The sequence below is a fragment of the Narcine bancroftii genome, chromosome 9, assembly GCF_036971445.1.
Source record: "Narcine bancroftii isolate sNarBan1 chromosome 9, sNarBan1.hap1, whole genome shotgun sequence".
Lineage (NCBI taxonomy): Eukaryota > Metazoa > Chordata > Chondrichthyes > Torpediniformes > Narcinidae > Narcine > Narcine bancroftii.
In genome coordinates, this window is record NC_091477.1 from 120,705,202 (window position 1) to 120,725,668 (window position 20,467).

General features: G+C 45.3%; 1 protein-coding gene across 1 annotated transcript; it reads left to right on the plus strand.

The window, feature by feature from the left end:
• Positions 1-158: 158 nt before the first annotated feature.
• Positions 159-19,693, plus strand: LOC138743632 (vomeronasal type-2 receptor 1-like). Its single transcript, XM_069899157.1, has 14 exons — positions 159-392; positions 481-565; positions 622-747; positions 953-1,439; positions 6,024-6,315; positions 10,154-10,163; positions 10,882-11,066; positions 11,918-12,718; positions 13,538-13,878; positions 14,306-14,379; positions 14,548-14,854; positions 16,219-16,375; positions 16,722-16,845; positions 18,489-19,693. Exons 1-14 carry the CDS (start codon positions 159-161, stop codon positions 19,391-19,393), a joined length of 4,128 nt encoding a protein of 1,375 aa, XP_069755258.1. The 3' UTR covers positions 19,394-19,693.
• Positions 19,694-20,467: the final 774 nt, after the last annotated feature.

The following is a 20,467-nucleotide window of genomic DNA, read 5'->3' on the forward strand; positions in this document are numbered from 1 at the left end:
ATTCTTTACCCAGAAAATGGATAAATCTATGTAATTTATTGCTGCTAACAGCTGTGGAGTCATGTAATTGGGTAGATTTAAGATAGTGGTAGATAGGTTCTTGGTTAGAGTGAAACACAGGAGGCTGCAGATGTTACGATTGTAGTAAAAAAACAGAAATGCTGGAGGAACTCAGCATTGGAGATAAAGTGGAGCACTTGGCAGACTGGGAGATCTATTCCTTGAGTACCTTGGCTCTGTCCCCCACAATAGTGGGAACAAAACAACCAGTGGCCACCCATTCCATTCACATGCTGACATGTCTGCCCATGGTCTCACGCACTGCCAGTCTGAGACCATCACAAATTGGAGGAATGACACCTGATATTCCATCTGCCCCACCCCCCCAACCGGTGGGCATCAAATTAACTTCTCCAGTTTTTGTTCTCTCCCCATCTACCCCAATGTTTCCTTTCTTCTAACTCTGTCACCTTTCCCCAGCTCTCCATTCAGAGTCAACCACCCCCTCGGCTCCCCAAATCAACCCTCACCTTTCCTCTCCATGTCCCATTAACACCTTTTGTCTGTATTTCTCCCACTGCACTTTATTGTACTTGAGACACCTGCCTGCATTTAACTCAGACCTTAAAGGGGCTCGGGGTCTTCTCTATGGTTCCATCCCCTGGACGATAGGAGACGTGACTAGATCCGCCAGCACTTCTAGGTTCTTGACTGGGAAGGGAACCAAGGATCACAGGGAGAAGACAGGTGAATGGGATTGAAAAGGAAAGGAAATCAGCCAATCATTTGACTGGACGGATTCGATTGGCCGAATCCCAGTGTCCAGAATAGCAGCGGTCGGCCGGCCGAAAGGCCTGTTCCCGTCCTGGAGAATTCTTTGACTCTTCGAGGAGACACGTGAACATTTTGGTCGAGGAAGTTCTGAATCAAACGTCCCCCTTTCTCATTTCAGTGGGTCCCAACAGGTTGGAGCAAAGCCTGGGTCCGTGCCCAGTTCCCCAATTAACTGCGCCTTTTACGCACAGGGACAAAGGGACGGATGAGATGAATCCCGCCTGGTCGCTGGATTTCCCGAGGCACCCTATAATTTTGGAATTCGTGTTTTGTTGGAACTCTTCCAAGGGTGTTTTCCCCATTGCTGATTTCATCACAGTATTAGCCAACTGTTCGGCTTGGGCAAGGTACAAAAGCGTCCGGGTGACGGATGGGAAAGGTTCATCCGTGATGTATCAACTCCTGCTGTGGGGTTGGTTCTCAGTCGTGGCGAGGCGGGGCACCAGCCAGCCCGATTGCCAACTGCGCCAGAAGTTTGCGATACAGGGGTTAACGAAAGATGGGGACCTGGTGCTGGGCGGTATATTTCACTTCCACGTTCGTGTGGCGCCCCAGCTCCAACCTCGCTCCTTCGCGGCTGAACCGCCAGCTCCATCCTGTGAAGTGTGAGTACGGTCACTGGGCCAGGAGGTGCGCCACCGGGTGAGGTACCGTGGCTGCTGTGCGTGGAGGGAGTGGACCAGGGGCCCGCGGGGGCGTGTGCCCACTCCCGGTGTTGGGGAGCGTGTGCCCACTACCTGTGTGCGCTGACAAGCGGCTGGTGGGGAAACAATGTTGGAAAGACTCAGCTGGCCGGACGGCGCCTGTAGAGGGAGAAACAGCTAACGACTGTGTGCGTGTTTGTTTCATTAGACAACCCAGAAACAAGCCCTTCGCACCTTAACTGAGTATCAATCAAACTCATCCCATTGACTTGAACTTGGTCTGTTAACCTTTCGTTTGAACATGTCGATCAGTGGTTCTCAACCTTTCTCTTTCCATTCACATCCCACTTTAAGTCATCCCTCTGTGATCAGTAAGGGATTGCTTAAGGTGGGATGTGAGTGGGAAGGGAAGGTTGAGAACCACTGCTCTAGACCCAATTGTTACTGAAATATTTTGCTTGAGAAAAATGGTCATTGGCCCATTTCCTTTGGAGTTAGGAAACCGTGCACATTACGAGTCAATGAGGGACGATTAAAGCAGTGGTTTTCAATCTTTTTCTTCCCACCCACACCCCACCTTAAGCAACCCCTTACTAATCACAGAGCACCGATAGCATAGGGATGACTTAAAGTGGGATGTGAGTGGAAAGAAAAAAGTTGAGAACCGCTGATGCTTAGGGAAGGTTTAGATCAACATGGGCCAAATGCAGGCAAATAGGACAAGCTCAGGAGGATGTTGGTCAGCAGAGGTGAATTGGGCTGAATGGCCTGCTTCCACACTGTGACTATGCGTGGGATCAAGCTTGCATAAAATGCAATAGCCAAATTTTATTTGGTCATTCAAAATGAAGCCTCCTTATCTGAGTTATCTTTCATGGTACTCTTATTAGAAAGTAACTTTGCAAGATGCTTTTCTCAATCCATTCTTCAAAGAGAGGGTGGAAACAATTAACATTGGGAGCAGAAATTCCTGACATTATGAGATAGGGCAGGCCATTGGCAATGGAATGTCATCTCTCCTCTGAAGCTCACTAGTGCAGTGAGAGATGGGGATGGGAAGAGACATCAACACTGATCGATCTGTAGCCATAAACCAAGCCAAGAGGTTCGATCCCTTGGCAGATAGCTTTCCTTGGGAGCAAGTGAGGGGGTCCATGACTCCAATTTCCAGTTGGTTGGTGATGACCCCATATCACTGTCTGTAACAGGGTAATGATGTGGACTGCAGTTACATAAAACTTCGATTAGGCTATGCTTGGAGGACTGTGTGATGCCCAGTTATATGAATGTGGAGGAGAAAGAGCACAGAAGATATTAGCCAAGCTGGTAAACTCATTTGAGGGCATGAGCTTTAAGAAGAGATAATACAAACTTGGGCTGTTTCCTCTGGAGCATCAGTGGCTGAGGGGGTGACCTGATAGAAATTCATAAAATTATGACAGACATTGGATAGGGTAGAGGGTCAGATTTTTTTCAACCATGATAAAAATATCACAGACTAGAAATCTTGTTTAAGGTGAGAAAGGAAGTGGGTGGGGGGGGCGGGGATTAAAGGAGATATGCAGGGCAAGCTCATTTTACACAGAGCATGGTTACTGCTTGGAATAGGTAGAGGTAGTGGTGGAAGTGGAGAGGCGTTTGAGAGGCTTCTCAGTAGACGTGCGAATATGGAAGGAATGACTTGTGAAAGTAGTTTAATCTTGGCATTGTGTTCGGTGCAGAAATGTGAGCTGAAGTGCCCATTTTTGTGCTGTACTCTTCTCCATTGATGTAACTATGAAGGACCGTTTTATCCCGAAGTGTGAGTTGACTCATATCTTTATGCTGCATGTTTTAGGATGATCCGGCTACAGAACCATTTCTGGTCAAATTATCCATGACACCACATGAAAAGCTATTTAATTGAAGGTGTGATGATCAAAATGTATTTCCAGTTATGAGATGCCACTCCGTTGGCAAGAGTTAGCACAGCAAAGGCAAATGTGACCTAGAAATTCTGTTAAAATATTTAATGAGGTGAAAATTGTTCTCGGCAATCTCGAAGGAGAGGTGCGAAGTTCTGTAAACAAATCAACCTTTTGTTCATTCCCAAGTTAGTTTTGATAAAAGGTCCTGACCTGGAATGTTGACTGGCCAAACAATGAGCTGTTGGAGAAACTCAGCAGGAAAGAGAGCATCCAAAGGTAGAATTGGTCCGTCAACATTTTGAGATGCGACCATTTATCAAGATCAATGTTTCCATGGATGCCTGAAACCTATTGGTCTTTCAGCACACGGACATGTCGGTGAGGGAATGGTGCCAACTGGCACGTTCCAGGCTGCAGGATTACATGCTGAGGGATGCACTGAGGCTTGGTGCGGCCAATGCGAGGGCACTGGGGAAGGACCACAGTCTCAAGTCCTCCTGTTACTGGACATTGTGTGGCTGAGATCAAGGGGAAGCCCCTCAAACAACTGAGAGAACAGTAATGACAAGATGCCTCAGTGGTGAAAATGATATAAATAGAAATAATGTAATAGTGTACAGTGATGGAAATGTATGGATTCAAAACTAAGGGTGGGAAGAAACTTTAAGTGGTAAATAATTTATTGTGAATAAATGTATTTTTGGTCTTTAAAAAGTCTCCCTAGATTCTTCCTCAGCCGCTGAGTCTCTAACCATTTGGCATCTTGGCCTTCATAAATCAAAGTATTGAGTATAGGAGTTGGGATGTTATGGTAAAGTTGTACACTACGTTGGTGAGGCCAAATCTGGAATATGATGTGCAGTTTTGGTTACTTAACTACAGGAAATAGATCAATAAGATTGAGAGTGCAGAGAAGATTTACTAGGATGTTGCTCAGACTTTAGGAACTGAGTTACAGGGAAAGGTAAAACAGGTTAGAATTTTATCCTCTGGAGCGTAGAAGAAGGAGGGGAGATTTGATGGAGGTATTTAAAATTATGGGGGTCAAGACAGAAAATATGTAGGTAGGCTTTTTCCACTGAGGATAGGTGAGAGACAAATCAGATGACAGGGGTTAAGGGTGAAAGTGGAAAAGTTTAGAGCACACATGTCAAACTCTGGCCCGCGGGCCAAATTTGGCCCGCGATATAATTATATTTGGCCCTCAAGATCATTTCAAAAATGTATTAGAGGTGGCCCGCCCTGCAGCGAGAGCCGATGCTGTTTTTTGGTAATATCACCCCCACCATCCTCCCCCTTCATTGCTCATCCTTCCCCATTGTAACACGAGAAATTGTAACGAGAAGTCTGTCGATGTCGTCAGCCGGCAAGCCAGTTGGAAGGCTCCCCGCACAACCAGTCACTTCTCCCACCTGTCGAGCGATGCGGTGGATGGGCGAGCGCCTGTGATTTCCTGTCGGCGCGACAGGCATGGCAGGCTACGCACGGCCCCCAGGCAGCGCGAGCCCCGCGCGACTGGCACCGGACGGCCCTTCCACAGCGCGAGCGCACTTCTCCCGGTCGCCACGGCCTTCAGCGCTTGCACCCGCGCGGACCCCAGGGACGGCTGGTTCGGCCCTGCACGTGAAGAGAGATGGTGGCTGTCCACAAAAGCTAATCGGCAGCCTGAGTGGGTGGGTAAGCAGGGGTGGGCAGAGGGTGTAGGTGAGGAGTAATGGGCAGGGGAAGTTATGGTGGTGCGAGGGGCAGTTAGAGGGAGGGATGAGTAGGAGGGGTGGATAGGGAAGAGGTAAAAGGGGAGGGGCAGGGCGAGTGGGGAGGGGTGATTAGAGGGTGAGAGATGGGTAGAGGGAGGAACAGGTTGAGGGGAGAGGCAGTAGAGGGGCGTGTATAGGATGGGGTGGGTAGAGGCAGAGCGAGTGGAATGAGGGGTGAGTAGAGGTTGGGTAAAGGACTGGTCAGGTAGAGGGATGGTGGGCCGAGGGTGAATAGAGGCCTAGAGCCTGAGGAGTGAGCAGGAAATGCTGAGTCCTGATGCAGGCCAAAATGGACACAGCCTGTGAATGCTGACTACATCTCCACAGGGACCAAATAGGTTTCCGTCAGGTCAAGCAAAGGGTGAACTTGAGCTACCTCCTCCTGACCTGTAACATTATCCTCCTAAAGTTATATCCTAAAGTTTAACATTACATATGTTGAAAGAAGAGAAAACATGCAGATGTTGTTGAAAATTTTCAATAAATATTTAGTTCGGCCCTCGACTTAGTCCAAGCTTTTAATTTTGGCCCTCCGTGAATTTGAATTTGTCCCCCCCTGGTCTAGAGGGAATATTAGAGAGAGTTTCATCACATAGAAGTGGTGGGAGTTTCTACAAGCTGTCAGCTGAAGTGGTGAATTTTTAAGATGAATTTGGACAGGTACATGGATTGCAGAGGTATGGAGGGCTATAGTTGGAGTGCAGGGCAGTGGGTCCAAGTAGAATAATAGTTTGGCATAGACTAGAAGGGCCAAATGGCCTGTTTCTGTGCTGTAATATTCTATGGTTCGGTGGGTTCTCATTGCTCAATCAAGATTCTATGGTTGTTGTTTTACTCCCTTTTTTCTCCCTGATAACTATTTAGTTCTGTACATCCCACAGCTTCGACATGAAAGAGTTTCAGTTGGCGCAGACCATGATCTTTGCCATTGAAGAAATAAACAACAGTACAGAGTTGCTCCCGAATATCACACTGGGGTACAAGATCTACGATGGTTGCAACAGTGAAATCTTGTCGGTGAAAGCAATGATGGCCCTTATCAGCTTGCAGGATGAAGCAGAGGACGGCCCAAGGTGTAAGGGCATTCCCACAGTGCCTGCTCTACTTGTGGACGCGGGTTTCATCCAGTCCCTGGCGGAGACACACCTGACCGGTCCTTTTGGGATCCCAATGGTAGGCGACCACATTAATGCCATGTTCATTTTGATTCCCCTCTCAAAATGAGCTGCAGTATTTGCAGTGGAGACAACCTCGAGCGCAAAACATGGTGGGTGGGTTTGCCCAGGGGTCTTCCAATGCCAAATAGATGTTGTGCACGGATTTCATAGAGCGAGGAGAGAGGGCGACTGGAAACTAAGCTCAGTTGAAAGTAAATGTAAAGAATCAGAGAAACTTTGGGATGAGGTCCCAGATTAAAACCCCTTCGGATAAGTCAGGACAGGATTTAGTTTGATGGGAGTGTGAGAATGTTATTTGGAGGAAATGCGAGAGTTTCACCTGGTGCTGTCAGAATCTTGTCCAATGCTGCAGGGTCATACAACAAGGAAAACGGTCCTTCAGCCTGAATTGTCCATGTTGACCCATTTGCCTGCATTGGACCCATGTCCATCTAAACATTTCCTATCTACATACCTGTCCAAATGCCTTGAACCTTGCTCTTGTTCTCTACCAGTTCTTCTGGTAGCACCTACCTACCACACCTACCTGCCTCGTGCCCCTTTAAACCCTTTCCTTCTCAGGTGGATTGGCAGTTACATAGAACATTACAGCACAGTCCAGGCCCATAATGTTGTGTAAATCTATGTCAATCTACTCAACAATCTAAACCAGTGGTTCTCAACGTTTTTATTTCCATTCACAGACTCCTTTAAGTATTCTCTATGGTATTCTCATAGGTGCTCTTTGATTAGTAAGGGATTGCTTAAGGTGGTATGTGGGTTTGAAAAAGTTTGAATTTATCGTACCTCAACTCATTATGTGCACGTTTCCATAACTCCGAAGGAAATGGACCAATGACAATTTTTCTCAAGCAAAATATTTCAGTAACAATTGGGTCTAGAGCAGTGATTCTCAACCTTCCCTTCCCAGTGACATCCCACCTTAAGCAATCCCTTCCTTACTAATCACAGAGCCCTGATGACAAAGTGAAAGGAAAAGGTTGAGAACCTTTCCCACCCCACACCTAGAACACCCTCTTTTTTTCTCTTGCATCCATGTGCCTGTCTAAGAATTTTTTTAAATAGCCCTAATGTACCAGCCTCCACCGCCTCAGGCAATGCATTCCAGGCATCTGCTCCACTGTGTTTTTTAAAAAAAACAATCTGTCTTCTCCCCTAAACTTTCTTCCCCTCATCTTAGATGGCTATCCTCTGGTATTTGCTAGTGTGACCCCGGGAGAAAGCTGCTGGCTCTCCACCCCATCTATGCTCTCATAATCTTGTTTGGACACATTCAAAGAATTGAGAAAAGATGTTGAAAACTCTGTTTCATTGCAATATTGTGGTCATTCCCCTGTAGACTATTGTCAAACATGAAGGTCTGCAGACGCTGCGATTGTTGTAAAAACATGGAAATGCAGGGGAAACTCAACTGGTCTCACAGCGTCCATAGGAGGTAAAGATAAATAAATGACATTTCATGCTTGAGTCCACGGGGTAGAGATAATGGTTCTTAGCACGGGAAGATGAGTGCTGCTATTTAGTTAAACTTTAGGAACTCCAACATTCTAAATATGTTCCCTAGATTAAATTAGTTGACAGCTTCTCATAGAAGATTTGCTTACATATTACAACACAGAACAACTTCACTCACTCTCCTTTTTTTCTTGAAAATCCTGTAACTTTCACAGTCCAGACTATAGCACATTACAAGCCCTTTTGTCCAAATTGTCCACACAGATCAAGTTGTCTACCCAGAATAATCCCATTTACCCCTATTTGGCCATATCCTTCAAAATCTTTCCTATCCATGTACCTATCTTAATGCCTTTTAAATTTTGCTCTTGTCCTACCTCTACTACTTTCCCAGACAGCTCATTCCATATACCCACCCTCTGTCTGGAAATAGTTGCCCCTCAGGATCTTTCTAAACTTTTCCCCTCTCATACCAGATTTCAGATTTATTGTCAGAGTACATACATGACACCACATCCAACCCTGAGATTTTTTTCCCTGTGGGGTGAGGCAAGCAGTGGGAAAAAAATCTGTACTCAACATATACGTGTAAACAAATAAAGAAATGTAAATGAACTGTGCAATACAGAGAAAGAAAATTGATAAAGTGCAAAAGTGAGAGTCTTTCAATGAGTCCCTGATTGAGTTTGTTGTTGAGGAGTCTGATGGTGGAGGGGGAGCAGCTGTTCCTGAACCTGGGGGTGTGAGTCTTATTGGCACCGATACCTCTTTCCTGATGGTAGCAGTGAGAACAGAGCGTGTGCTGGGTGATGTGGATCCTTGATGATTGCTGCTGCTCTCTGACAGCAGTGTTCCCAGTAGATGTTTTCGATGGTGGGGAGGGTTCTGTGATGACCTGGGCTATGTCCATTTCCTTTTGTAGGGCTTTACACTCAGGGTTATTGGTGTCCCCATACCAGACTCTGATGCAGCTGGTCAGCAGACTTTCCACCACACCTCTGTAGAAATTTGCCAGGGTTTCTGGTGCCAGACTAAACCTCCTCTGTCCTGAGGAAGTAGAGGTGCTGACAAGCTTTCTTCATGAAGCCATTAGTGTGTTTGGTCCAGGAAAGATACTCCAAGATGGTGACTCCTAAGAACTTAAATTTGTTCACCCTCTCCACCTCTGATTTACCTCTGTAAATCTCTGGTTTTCCTTTCCTGAAGTCAACAATCAGCTCCTTGGATTTGATAATATTGAGTGCAAGGTTGTTGTTGGTGCACCATTCAGCCAAGTTTTCAGTCTCCCTCCTCTATGCTGAGTCATCGCCCCTTCCGATAAAACCCACTATCGTAATATTGTCAGCGAATTTGTTGATGGTGTTGTTCTCTTTCCAAGCCACAGTCAGTAGAGCAGGAGGCTAAGTACGTAGCTGTGCTCCTGTCCTTATGGAGATTGTGGAGGAACTATTCTTGTCAATCTTCACTAATGGTGGACTGGAGGTGAGGAAATCCAGGATTCAATTACACAGTGGAGTGTTGAGTCCCAGGTCTTGGAGTTTGCTGATCAATTTTCAGATGTTTAAGTCTCACCTAAAATTTGATTCCCCTGCACTGGAGAAAAAGATAATGGGTAGGCCCTTCATGATCCCTGCTCGTGTGCTGGAAGGGCCTGTTACGGTGCTGTATCTCATGATCTTATAAACTATGGAGTCACCCCTCAGATTCCTACTTAACCACATAACCATTTACGGAGCGGAAACAGGCCATGTTGGCCTTTCGAGTCCGCACCGGGTTCACTGATTTTGTGCGCCCTCTTCAGGCAATGGTCCCAGTAGATCACGTCGATGGGGTAGGGGGTGAAGGGAGACTCCACTGATCCTCTCTTTTCGGAATACCTTGGGGAAACTTAGGCAGCAAGTGTTAGATTACATAAAAACAGAAAAGTGGAAACACTCAGCAGGTCAGGGAGTATCTGTGGAAATCTAGGGAGAAAAGTCCAAGTTAATCCAGCACCTTGTTATAACTCGGAAGTAGATTACATGGCCATTATCACCGTTCTCTGCAAGACTAGCTGACAAATTGCTCACTGTGTGAACACACACCGGAAGTACATCACTGTCTATAGCGTGTCGTGGAATACCCAGTGTAGGTGGCAGAGGGAGAACCACTCTCACTTCTGAGTCACAAACAAAATGTTGGGTTTGAGTTCCATCCTTCATATATATATAATCTTCAAAGTTTCAGTGTTTTTACAATGAGATAATTATTTGCCTGTCCCTCACATTCAAGTGCTTACTTTTGACCATGATGGAAATGTTAGTTTGGTGGCCTTGACTTGCTGCATTGTGCAGGTCCTGTTCTCTGTGCTGTAATGTTCTCTGGTTTTATGGTTCCAGTCATGCAGGGGTAGGTGCCTCATTGTTGGAATTCCTTCTGCTGGGGTTAGCTACACTCTCTGTTCATGCAAAAGTCTTTGTATTATTTCTAAATGAACAGGGAGCTGAGTGAGATAACATTACCTATATATTATGTATTTATTGTCTCTCGATTTAAAAAAAGTTGACAGTTAAAGTCTTTCTTACAAGTGCTTCTCCGTGGATTGTCACAGTGTGGTGGTGGAGAAGCTTGTGTGGTCCTGAGATCCTCAGAGTGAAGCCATCTGGAGTAATGCTCCTGGTAGGACCACCATGGTGGTAAGGTTAACGGTGTACCCTGACAAAGAACAATCCAACCAAGACCTCAACAGTGGAACAGGAGGACAAAGTTACTCCACCCCCCCCCCCCCCCCCAGCATTTTTCTTCCTCCCATTCTATTCTTTTTAAAACACATAAACCCTGGTACCTGTATCAGCCAATCCTGCCCTCCCTCCATCCAAATTTCAGTAACGGCCACAACATCGTAGTTCTACGTACTAATTCATGCTCTAAATTCATCCCCTTTATTCCTAATGCTCCTAGCATTGAAATCGACCCTATTTCATTCCTTCTCACTCGTTTTATCCCCTGCTTGTCCTTCCTCAGAGTACATAGCATCATACTTTTGTCCTTCTAGCCTAATCTCTTGCTTGTTTGCTCTCTCTGTCCCCTCTCCAACCTGCTGAGATTGAATCCCATTATCTGACAGAGATGATTATGAGAGTTTGTCATATACACCCAGTGCATCAAAATTATTGCTTGGTGCAGAGAGGATTCACCAGGATGTTGGCGGGAGAGGTTGGAGGGAAGGAGGCTAAGGGTGACCTTGCAGTTTATAAAATCACAAGGGGTCTGGAAAAAATGAAAGCTGACAGTCTTTTTTTCCCCCCCAGGGTAGACTACTTTAGAATTAGATTATTGGCTCAAGATTAGAGAGACTTCGAGGTACTCTAGGAGCAATGTTTTCACTCAGAGGGTGGTCCATATCTAGAACAAGCTGCCAGGGCAGTGGTTCTCAACCACTGGGTCCTGGTGGGCCATGATGTATGTTCAATTAAATAAAGATGTGTTTCTTAATTAGCTGCCTTTGACTTCAAAATATTGCTCAGTCATTACCACTATGGGCCATGGCATTTTAGGCTGGAAGTGAGGTGGGTCTTAGACTGAAAAAGATTGACAACCACTGTCAGCTAAGAAGAAGCGGGAACAATTTCAATGTTCCAAAGACTTTGGACAGACTTCAGGAAGCACGGTTGGCATAGAGGTTAGTATAACGCCTTTACTGCACCAGCTCTCGGGACTGGGGTTTGAACCCCATGCTGTCTGTAAGGAGTTTGTACATTCTTCCCATGTCTGCGTGGGTTTTCCCTGAGGGCTCTAGTTTTCTCCCACTGTTTGAGACATTCCGGGGTTGGAGGTTAATGTAAATTGGGCGGCATGGACTTGTGAGCAGAAATTGCCTGTTACTGCACTGTATGTGTAAATCTTAAAAAAATATATATGCAGATGCTGGTCTTGGATTAATGTAGACCAAATGCAGGAAAATGGGACTCAACCTAAATGCCAACTTGGTCTGCATTGGACTAATTGGGTTGAAGAGCCTGTTCAATGCTGCATGAATTTATGACGAGACCCTGATTGAAGATGACCCTGGCTCCTTTATGTGTTTCTACATCTTTGCAAACAAGGGTATTTGATTTTTTTCTGGATTTCTGTCCTGAAGCCATTTAATTTCCTTTCTCTAGATCAGTTTCTCTGCCGTGTGCCAATGCTTCAGCAACAAAGAGTTCATGACACTTTTCCAGATGGTGCCAAACGATTCCCATCAAATAAGAGCCATAACTTTGTTGGTGAAGTATTTTGGTTGGAACTGGGTTGGATTAATCAAAAGCAGTTCCACCTACATCTCCATGGAGACTGAAACAATTGTCGAAAACTTAAAAAAAGATGGGATTTGCATTGGCTACAAGGCGACATTCTCTGCGACAGATTCCAGACAGAAAATACGTCAGATTGTCAACGAAATAAAGCAATCTTCCACGCAGATTATCATCTCCTTTGCCACCCTTACAGATATGGAGGTTTTACTTCAGGAGGTAGTGTACCAGAATGTGACCGGGATACAGTGGATTGGGAGTGAGTCTTGGATCACCACCCAAATTCTGACTCCACAACAGAACGCACGATTCCTCAGAGGGGCGTTAGGATTTGTTGTGCCTAATGGAAGGATCCCAGCCTTGAGGGAGTTCTTGCTTAAATTGAATCCATTCCATCTTCCACGAAATCCCTTGGTGGATGAGTTCTGGGAGAGAATGTTTGGCTGCACCATGCCAAAATCGCAAGATGCAATTGACAGGAAATCAGTTGAACAATGTAATGGAAAAGAGCGTCTTCAGGACGTTATTAACCCATACACTGAAACCTCCCAAATCCGCAGTTCCTACAGTGTGTACAATGCGGTGTTTTTCTTAGCACAGGCAATTCACAATCTACTGTCTTGTGGAAATAATGGGTGCACCAATATGTCAGACTTTGAACCACAGAAGGTAAGAAATTCAGTTTCCTTTTCATGGATGATCTGTAAGAATTTTTTTTAGTTACATCTGAAGATCCTCATCGCTGGATAAAGCACAACATAAGTCTTTAAATAAATTTCTTGCAAGACCATAATATGTAATTCCCTAGATAGGTCAGGGCTTCCATGAGTGAAATAGGTGTAATGTGGATCATCCCTTGAGTACTAAGGTCACCCCCCCCCCCCACCCAGTCAAGTTAAGGATAGAATCCTTACGGATAGAAGGTGGAATCCTCCCATCTTCCAAAGGCATATGGGGCCAGTGGCTTAATTGGTCACATGGGTATAATTGGGTGGCACGGGCTCATGGGCCAGAAGGGGCTATTGCTATGCTGTATCTCTAAATTAATATATAAAATTTTTTTAAATAAATATTTTTTTTAACCGATATATTGGTAGATATATTGAACTAGCTGCCAGAGGAAGTGGTAGCACCAAGTACATTTATGATCCTTGGAAAAACCTTTAGTCAGCTGTATGGATTGGAAAGGTTTAGAGTGATATGGAGCTTATTCAGCTAGATGGACACTTTGGTTGGCATGGACATGTTGGGCTGAAAGGCCTGTTTCCGTACAGTATAACTCTATGATTCTTTGGGTCTAATTCAATAGAAGTTCAGTTGAATCATGTGGACATAGCAGGCAACTGACCGAGCAATGGTAATTGGATTGGTAAAAGATGGGGACTGTGGGTCGACGTGAACATGATGGTCTGAAAGGTCTGCTTCTACCCCATGAGACGCAATGGTCATTGTTCTGAACTAATCCTCTCTTTCTCTCCCTTTTTAAAGCTGCTGCAGTATTTGGAAATGTTAAACTCTACAGACATGAATGGCAATACCATACACTCTCACCAAGATGCAAATGTGTTCTTAAAATACGAGCTCATAAACTGGCAGGTAAATGCCAATGGTGTGGCTGAAGTTGTGTCCATCGGGAAATATGATGGCTCTGCAACTTTTGAGAACATGTTGAAGATAAATGTCCAAGATGTTGTTTGGAGTAATGGCAAAAAGGTAAACCTGAGCAGTGAATCTCTGTGCTTCAGAATGAAGTGCCTTCATTACACATGTATGTCAACTGTAAAATTAACAGGCACTGATATTTCCTCGATTGGGAAAATCTTCAATAGGTCTCCTTAGACCATGACAAAACAACAAGAGAGAAATACGAAAGACTGCAGAAGCTGTGATTGTAGTAAAAACACACAATAACTCAGTCTTGCAGCGTCCATAGGAGGTAAAGTTGTATAACTGATGTTTCATGCCTGATTGTGTCTTCAATGTTTAATCAAAATGCAGGCAGGTGTCTCAATAAAGACTGAAAGAGAAAGTTGGAAGAATGGGAGGGGGAGGAGTCCAGGACAACAAAGAAGAAAGGGGGATGAAGATTGGGGGGGGGGGGGACATTGATGACTCTGTGAATGGAGACAGAGGAAAAAGGAGGGGGAGAGGGAGCCTGGACTCATCCCCCTCCCATTATTCCACCTTTCTCTTTAGTCTTTGGGCCATTTCATGCCAAGACTCTGCCTAAAACATAAAACTTACTTCTTGGAGCAGGCTGTTCCTGCACCGCATTCATTTCGAGCAACACCTCGTAGCGCCCTCCGGAGCTGATGGAGGCGAGGCGACAGGTGCCATAGCGCCACCCATCATAAATGAATGACAGAGCAATGGCCGTCTTCCCTATCCATAATCCCCCACGCAGCTGGAACCACTCTATGTTTCCCAGAACAGTTCCAGGGTGTGGGGGATTATAGGTGGGGAAGACGGCCATTGCTCTGCCAAGTTTTGAGCAACAGAAAGTGGCCCCAAAGGCCAAAGTGTCCCGGTGAGGCTCTCACAGCCCGCACCAGGTGCCCCCGATGGCTCCCGCTACCTGGACGCTCCCTCCAGCCAAACCCCCACCCTGATGGCTCCTGCCGACCTCCCCTGCTTTGAGGGAGTTATGGGGGGAGAGGGGTGTGTTGGGTCACAGGCTGTCAGCGTCATCACCTTTCCCCTAACCAGCTGCTTGCAGTGGCTGTACATTCATGAAAGGGCCTTTTATCGAGATGCCTGCCTGATTTTTGCTTACTCTTTGAGGAAGGGCTCAGGCCTGAAACGTTAGTAATATATCTTTACCTCCTATGGATGCAGCAAGACCGGCTGAGATCCTCCAGCATTTACTGTGTGTTTTCTAAACCATAAGATGCAGGAGCAGGTCATTTCACCTATGGAGACTGCTCCTCCATTCGATCATAGCTGAAGTATTTTTCCTCTCAACCCCATTCACCTGCCTTCGGCCCATAACCTTGGATATCCTTTGCATTCCTAGCGTGGATTTACCATAGTTAAACATACCTAAGAGTTTTGCTGGAGGAGGTACTTAACAATGGAACTCTACTTGAAGTTATTGATAGGTGGCTTAAAAGCTTGGCCAGAGGTATGTATCCTCAGCTCCCCTTTGAATTCTTCCATTCTCTATTCCCCTGGCCCCCCCCCCCCACTTCAGTTGTAGGTGGCCTCTCATCGTACCACCATTCTCACCTTCTTATCAGATTCCAACACGAGCAGCCTTCTAATCACCCACTCTGCCCTGTGAAACTGCTCTTCCTCCACCTGACCCCATTGGTTTTCTTGCCTCTCTTTCCCTTTGTCCGATATCTGCCACTCTTGTGCATTTGCCATATTTCACCAATCTCACAGGGGGGCCACTCTCCCATCCCTCCCATCCTATCCTCTTTGCATTTGCTTCTCTCTCTTCATTCCCCAACTTGATGAAAGACTCCACCATCAATCAAACCCTTCACTACCTCTTCGTCCGTAACCTACATTTTTTTACATCCATGTGCCTACTAAAGGGTCTTTTAAATATTCCTATTGTACCAGCCTCCACCCACACACCTGGCAATACATTCCTGGCACCCACCACTCTCTGCCAAACTACCTCTGACGTCTCCCCTAAATTTTCTTCTTCATTTAGGCAAATGTTATTGGTCATTGCTGCCCTGGGAATAATCTGATGGCTGTCCACTCTATCTATGCCACTCCTAATCTTATACACCTCTAGGTTGCCTCTCATCCTCCATAGTTCACGCAACCTTTCCTCATGTGTTCTCTAATCCAGGCAGCATCCTGGGAAATATACCCTCTTTAAAGCTTCCATATCCATTCTACATTCCGCGTCCATAAACTTAAAAATAAAGAATACATACAAAATATAATAAAAATTCACAGTGCAAGAAAAAATAAACTGGTGTTCCAGTACTGCAGATTGATTCAAAATTACTTTGTTGTCATAAAGAATTTTTTTTATTATGCAATATTTTCTTTCGTTGGCTACCAGCCACCATGTTATCCTTCCACGGGAGTGCTATTCAAAGCATCCTGGCCGGCTGCATCACAGTGTGATACGTTTAGATCAGAGGTCAATCCACAGGACCATAAAAGTGCCATAAAGAATCACTGGAGGCTCCCTCCCACCCCATCAGCATAATCTACCGAGATCATTGTCTGAAGAAGGCATGCAAAATCATTGAGGACCCCTATCGCCCCGCACACAGCATCTTTCAACGGCAACTGTTGGGAAAGAGCTACAGGAGGATCAGAGCCAGCACCACCAGGCTGAGGAAGAGCTTCTTCCCACGGGTGGGAACTGCTCGCACTGACCCTCCAAGACTCTCATATTTACTAAGCAACATTTATTTATTATATATGTATAATTTGTCCTGCTTGTGTATTTTTTGTCTATATGTATGTTACGTCTGTTGTGTGCCTGCAAGTTTTATGCCGAGGATTGGAGAACACTGTTTTTTCCAGTTGTATTTGTGCAATCAGATGGTAATAACCTTGAACTCTTGCCTGAGGACCACATTATACCTAATGTCTAAAAATAATCGGATGGGGAATGTTTTATCTTACCAACAAAATTCTCTTTTTACTATTGATTGATACTTGATGTAAGGGATAGTCTAACTGTGCTTGCATTTATAAGGCCCCCAGAGGAAGATGCACCAGTAGCTGTTTCCCTGGTACAAGGAAGGAGATAAGACCTGGAGAGCCAATATGTTGCTTTGACTGCGTACCGTGCCACGATGGTGTCATTAGTAACGTGACAGGTGACTATTTTGACTGATATTTAATGGGATATTCTTTTCCTCAAACTTCTTCCCTTCTTTTGTTAGGTGATGGGTTGGTCTGTATCTCCCTGACTCCATTCGATAACAATCTTGTTTAGAACAACTGTGACAACACAGTCTAAACACTGATGGGACTGTTCCTAATTTCTATCACCTGTTCCGTACACGTTTCCTGACACCCACTTGAACGAACCAAGTCGAACTGTGTAAAAGCCCTCGTACGGAATTCCCCGCCATCATAGTTGGCCTCTAATGTTACATACATTTGGGTAATGGAAACCTCCTCCCAAAATAAACCACACATCATGATCCAATACTTGAGATACAGAATAAAATCCACTCTCAATGAAATTACGAGGAGTTTTTTTTCCAACTTTCTTTTCTGAGCCCATGCGCATTTGTCACTCTTTTCAAGGAACACAATCCTCACCAACTCCATAATGCATTGGGGGTGATGACGGAAGGGGTAACCTGTACGTAGAATGCAAGATGTCTGGTGAGGAAAGTCTAGACAGGCTGAGCTTGCATCCACTAGTTCAGAGCAGGAACTTTTACTGAAACACAAGATCAAACTGTAACTGTAACAGCAAGAAGAATGCTAGATGGTCACAGGAAAGTTGGCCAGAGCCTATGGGCCAGAGCAAAAATACAGAATTGACACCCAATTTGCTCTCTCAGGTGTAGGGTAAAGATCCTGTGAAGCTATTTTGCAGCCATATTCACCCTTGATCTTCCTGCAGATGCTGTCCCTCAATCAACATATTTAACACAAATTATCAGAGGGCCATTTTGTGGGAGTTGATTATTTGCAAATAGCTCCAATAACAGGGATCTTCAAACAGTTTAAGAGTCTTGGAGGGTCAGTGCGAGCAGTTCCCACCCGTGGGAAGAAGCTCTTCCTCAGCCTGGTGGTGCTGGCTCTGATCCTCCTGTAGCTCTTTCCCAACAGTTGCCGTTGAAAGATGCTGTGTGCGGGGCGATAGGGGTCCTCAATGATTTTGCATGCCTTCTTCAGACAATGATCTCGGTAGATTATGCTGATGGGGTGGGAGGGAGCCTCCAGTGATTCTTTATGGCACTTTTATGGTCCTGTGGATTGACCTCTGATCTAAACGTATCATTCTGTCCTTACTGATCATCTCTCAACTGATCCCATTTACCAGCACTTGGCCCATCATCGATCAATTCCTTGGTGATTCAAGTGCTTGTCTAAATATTGGTGAGTCACTGCCTCCACCTCCTGGGTCCTGGGTAGGTCAATGTGTCAAGAACCTAACCACACTTGGAGTAAAATAAAATTGTCCTGAGGAACCCCCACCCACCCACCCAAGAAACCTCCATATGCTAAACTTGTGCCCTCCAGTTTCATTGTCCTGAGGACGCCCCCCACCCACAAAACCTCCATATGCAAAACCTGTGCCCTCCAGTTTTAGTTGGCTTGGACTGGTTGAAATGTTCTCGGAGATATTCTGGAGGCCATGCAAGCTGCTATAGATATGCAAGTCTTTCCTCTCAAGAACAGCAAGTCATTTTAGTTTCTTTGGCATTTCATTGAACTTGGACATTTAATCTGCTTGAAGGTGGATGGATTAATCTAACATTACGATGTCTTATTTTAATAGATTCTTTATTTTGTATTAAATGTCCATTGGAATACTGGCCGAATGAAAACAGAACTGAATGTGTACTGAAGGATATCCAGTTCCTCTCCTTTGAAGATGGGATGGGGGTCACCTTAGCCAGTTTCGCTATTGGAGGAGCTTGCTTGACAATAGCCATGATTGGGGTTTTCTATAAATACAGACACACCCCGTTGGTCCGTGCCAATAACTTGGAGCTGAGCTTTTACATCCTCATCTCGCTGGACCTCTGCTTTCTCTGTGCCCTCGCATTTATTTCCCGCCCATCAAAATTGTCTTGTGTTCTACGTTTCACAGTGTTTGGGGTGACCTTCGCCATGTGCCTCGCAGGAATTCTGGGCAAGACCATGGTGGTACTCATGGCCTTTAAGACCAGATCTCCCACAAGCCATGTCATGAGGTGGTTCACTCCCAAACGCCAGCGAATAGGTGTGTTGACCCTGACCTTTGCCCAATGCACCATATGTATCTTGTGGATCATTGCATCCCCTCCCTACCCATTCATAAATGTATCCCACTACACCCAGGTCCTAAGCTTGGAATGTCAGGTGGGATCAGACACTTACTTCTGGGGGATTTTCACTGTAATTTTCCTCTTGACCGGAATAACTCTAGTCTTTGCATTTTTCGCTCGGAAGCTTCCAGATTCCTTCAACGAGGCCACCCACATAACTTTTAGTCTGTTAACTTTCTGTGCAGTGTGGATCACCTTTTTCCCCGTGTACGTGAGTGCCCCGGAGAGAGATTCTGCTTCTGTGCAGGTGTTTGCTATTTTAGCATCCAGCTTCAGCCTACTGCTCTGTATTTTTGCCCCCAAGTGTTACATCATCTTGTTCAAGCCAGAACTGAACTCCAAAAAACAACTCCTCACCTACTCATCTTCATGAATTAGACAGTCAGTTTAGTAGGTGCAGAAGCCATGGGCCTAATGCAGGTATATAGAATTAGCATGGATGTATTTGGTAGAAGGGCTTGTTTCTGTGCTGAATGAGCCTATGAATCTAGATTCAGGTTTATTGCCAGAGTACATACAACCCTGAGATTTATTTTCCTGTGAGCGCGGCAGAATTACCACTTATTAGTAGTGCAAAAAAAAACTGTACACAATGTACTCATGTTAACAAATAAAGAAATGTAAGCAAACTGCAATACTGAGAGGAAAAAAATCAATAAAGTCCATAAGAATCCTTTAAGTCTCTGATTGAGTTTGTTGATGGTGGAGGGGGAGCAGTGGTTCCTGAACCTGGGGGTGTGAGTCTTGTGGCACCTACACCTCTTTCCTGATGGCAGCAGTGCTGGCTGGTGTGGATCCTTGGTGATTGCTGCTGCTCTCCCATGGCAGCGATCCCTGTAGATGTTCTCGATGGTGGGGAGGGGTTAACCCATATTGTCCTGGGCTGTGTCCACTACCCGCTTTTGTTAAAGTGCTGTAGGAAAGATGCTGTCAAGCTGGAGAGTATGTTGCCAGGACTCAGGGGGCCTGAGCTACAGGGAAAGGTTGACGCACTAATTTTTCCTATCCCTATTTGACTTCATTGTTCCTATCTCTTCTTTACCAACTCGTGTACTTATTAACCCCCCCCCCACTTTCTCTCTAACTTTCCTCACAACTCCCTCTTCCTCATGGTTCATCCCTCGACCTGTTCCTCCATCTCTCACACCTTCTGTCCTCTTTCAGCTCTGTGCCCTTTCCCTGCTTCCTTCCCACTTTATAGTTGTAATTTTACCTTTCTATCTCAGTCTTGATAAAAGCATCACATCAAAAACGTGGAGTGACCATTTTCTACCCATGTCTCACCTGCTGTGTTCCTCCAGCAGATTGTGCTCTGTATCAGAGCTAATATAACCTGGCTGAGGAACAGCTTCTACCCATGAGCAGTAAGAATGATGAACGATCAAAGGAACTGCTCATGCAAACTATCTGAGACTCTCATATGTACAAAACAATATTTATTTCTTTG

Excerpts from the sequence above, each read along its gene's own strand:
- LOC138743632 (XM_069899157.1), top strand. The coding sequence starts at position 159 with ATGCTGGAGGAACTCAGCATTGGAGATAAAGTGGAGCACTTGGCAGAC. Across the intron at positions 566-621 it reads CCCATTAACACCTTTTGTCT|ACCTTAAAGGGGCTCGGGGT; the intron begins GTATTTCTCCCA and ends CATTTAACTCAG. Across the intron at positions 11,067-11,917 it reads GTCTTTTTTTCCCCCCCAGG|ATCAGTTTCTCTGCCGTGTG; the intron begins GTAGACTACTTT and ends TCCTTTCTCTAG.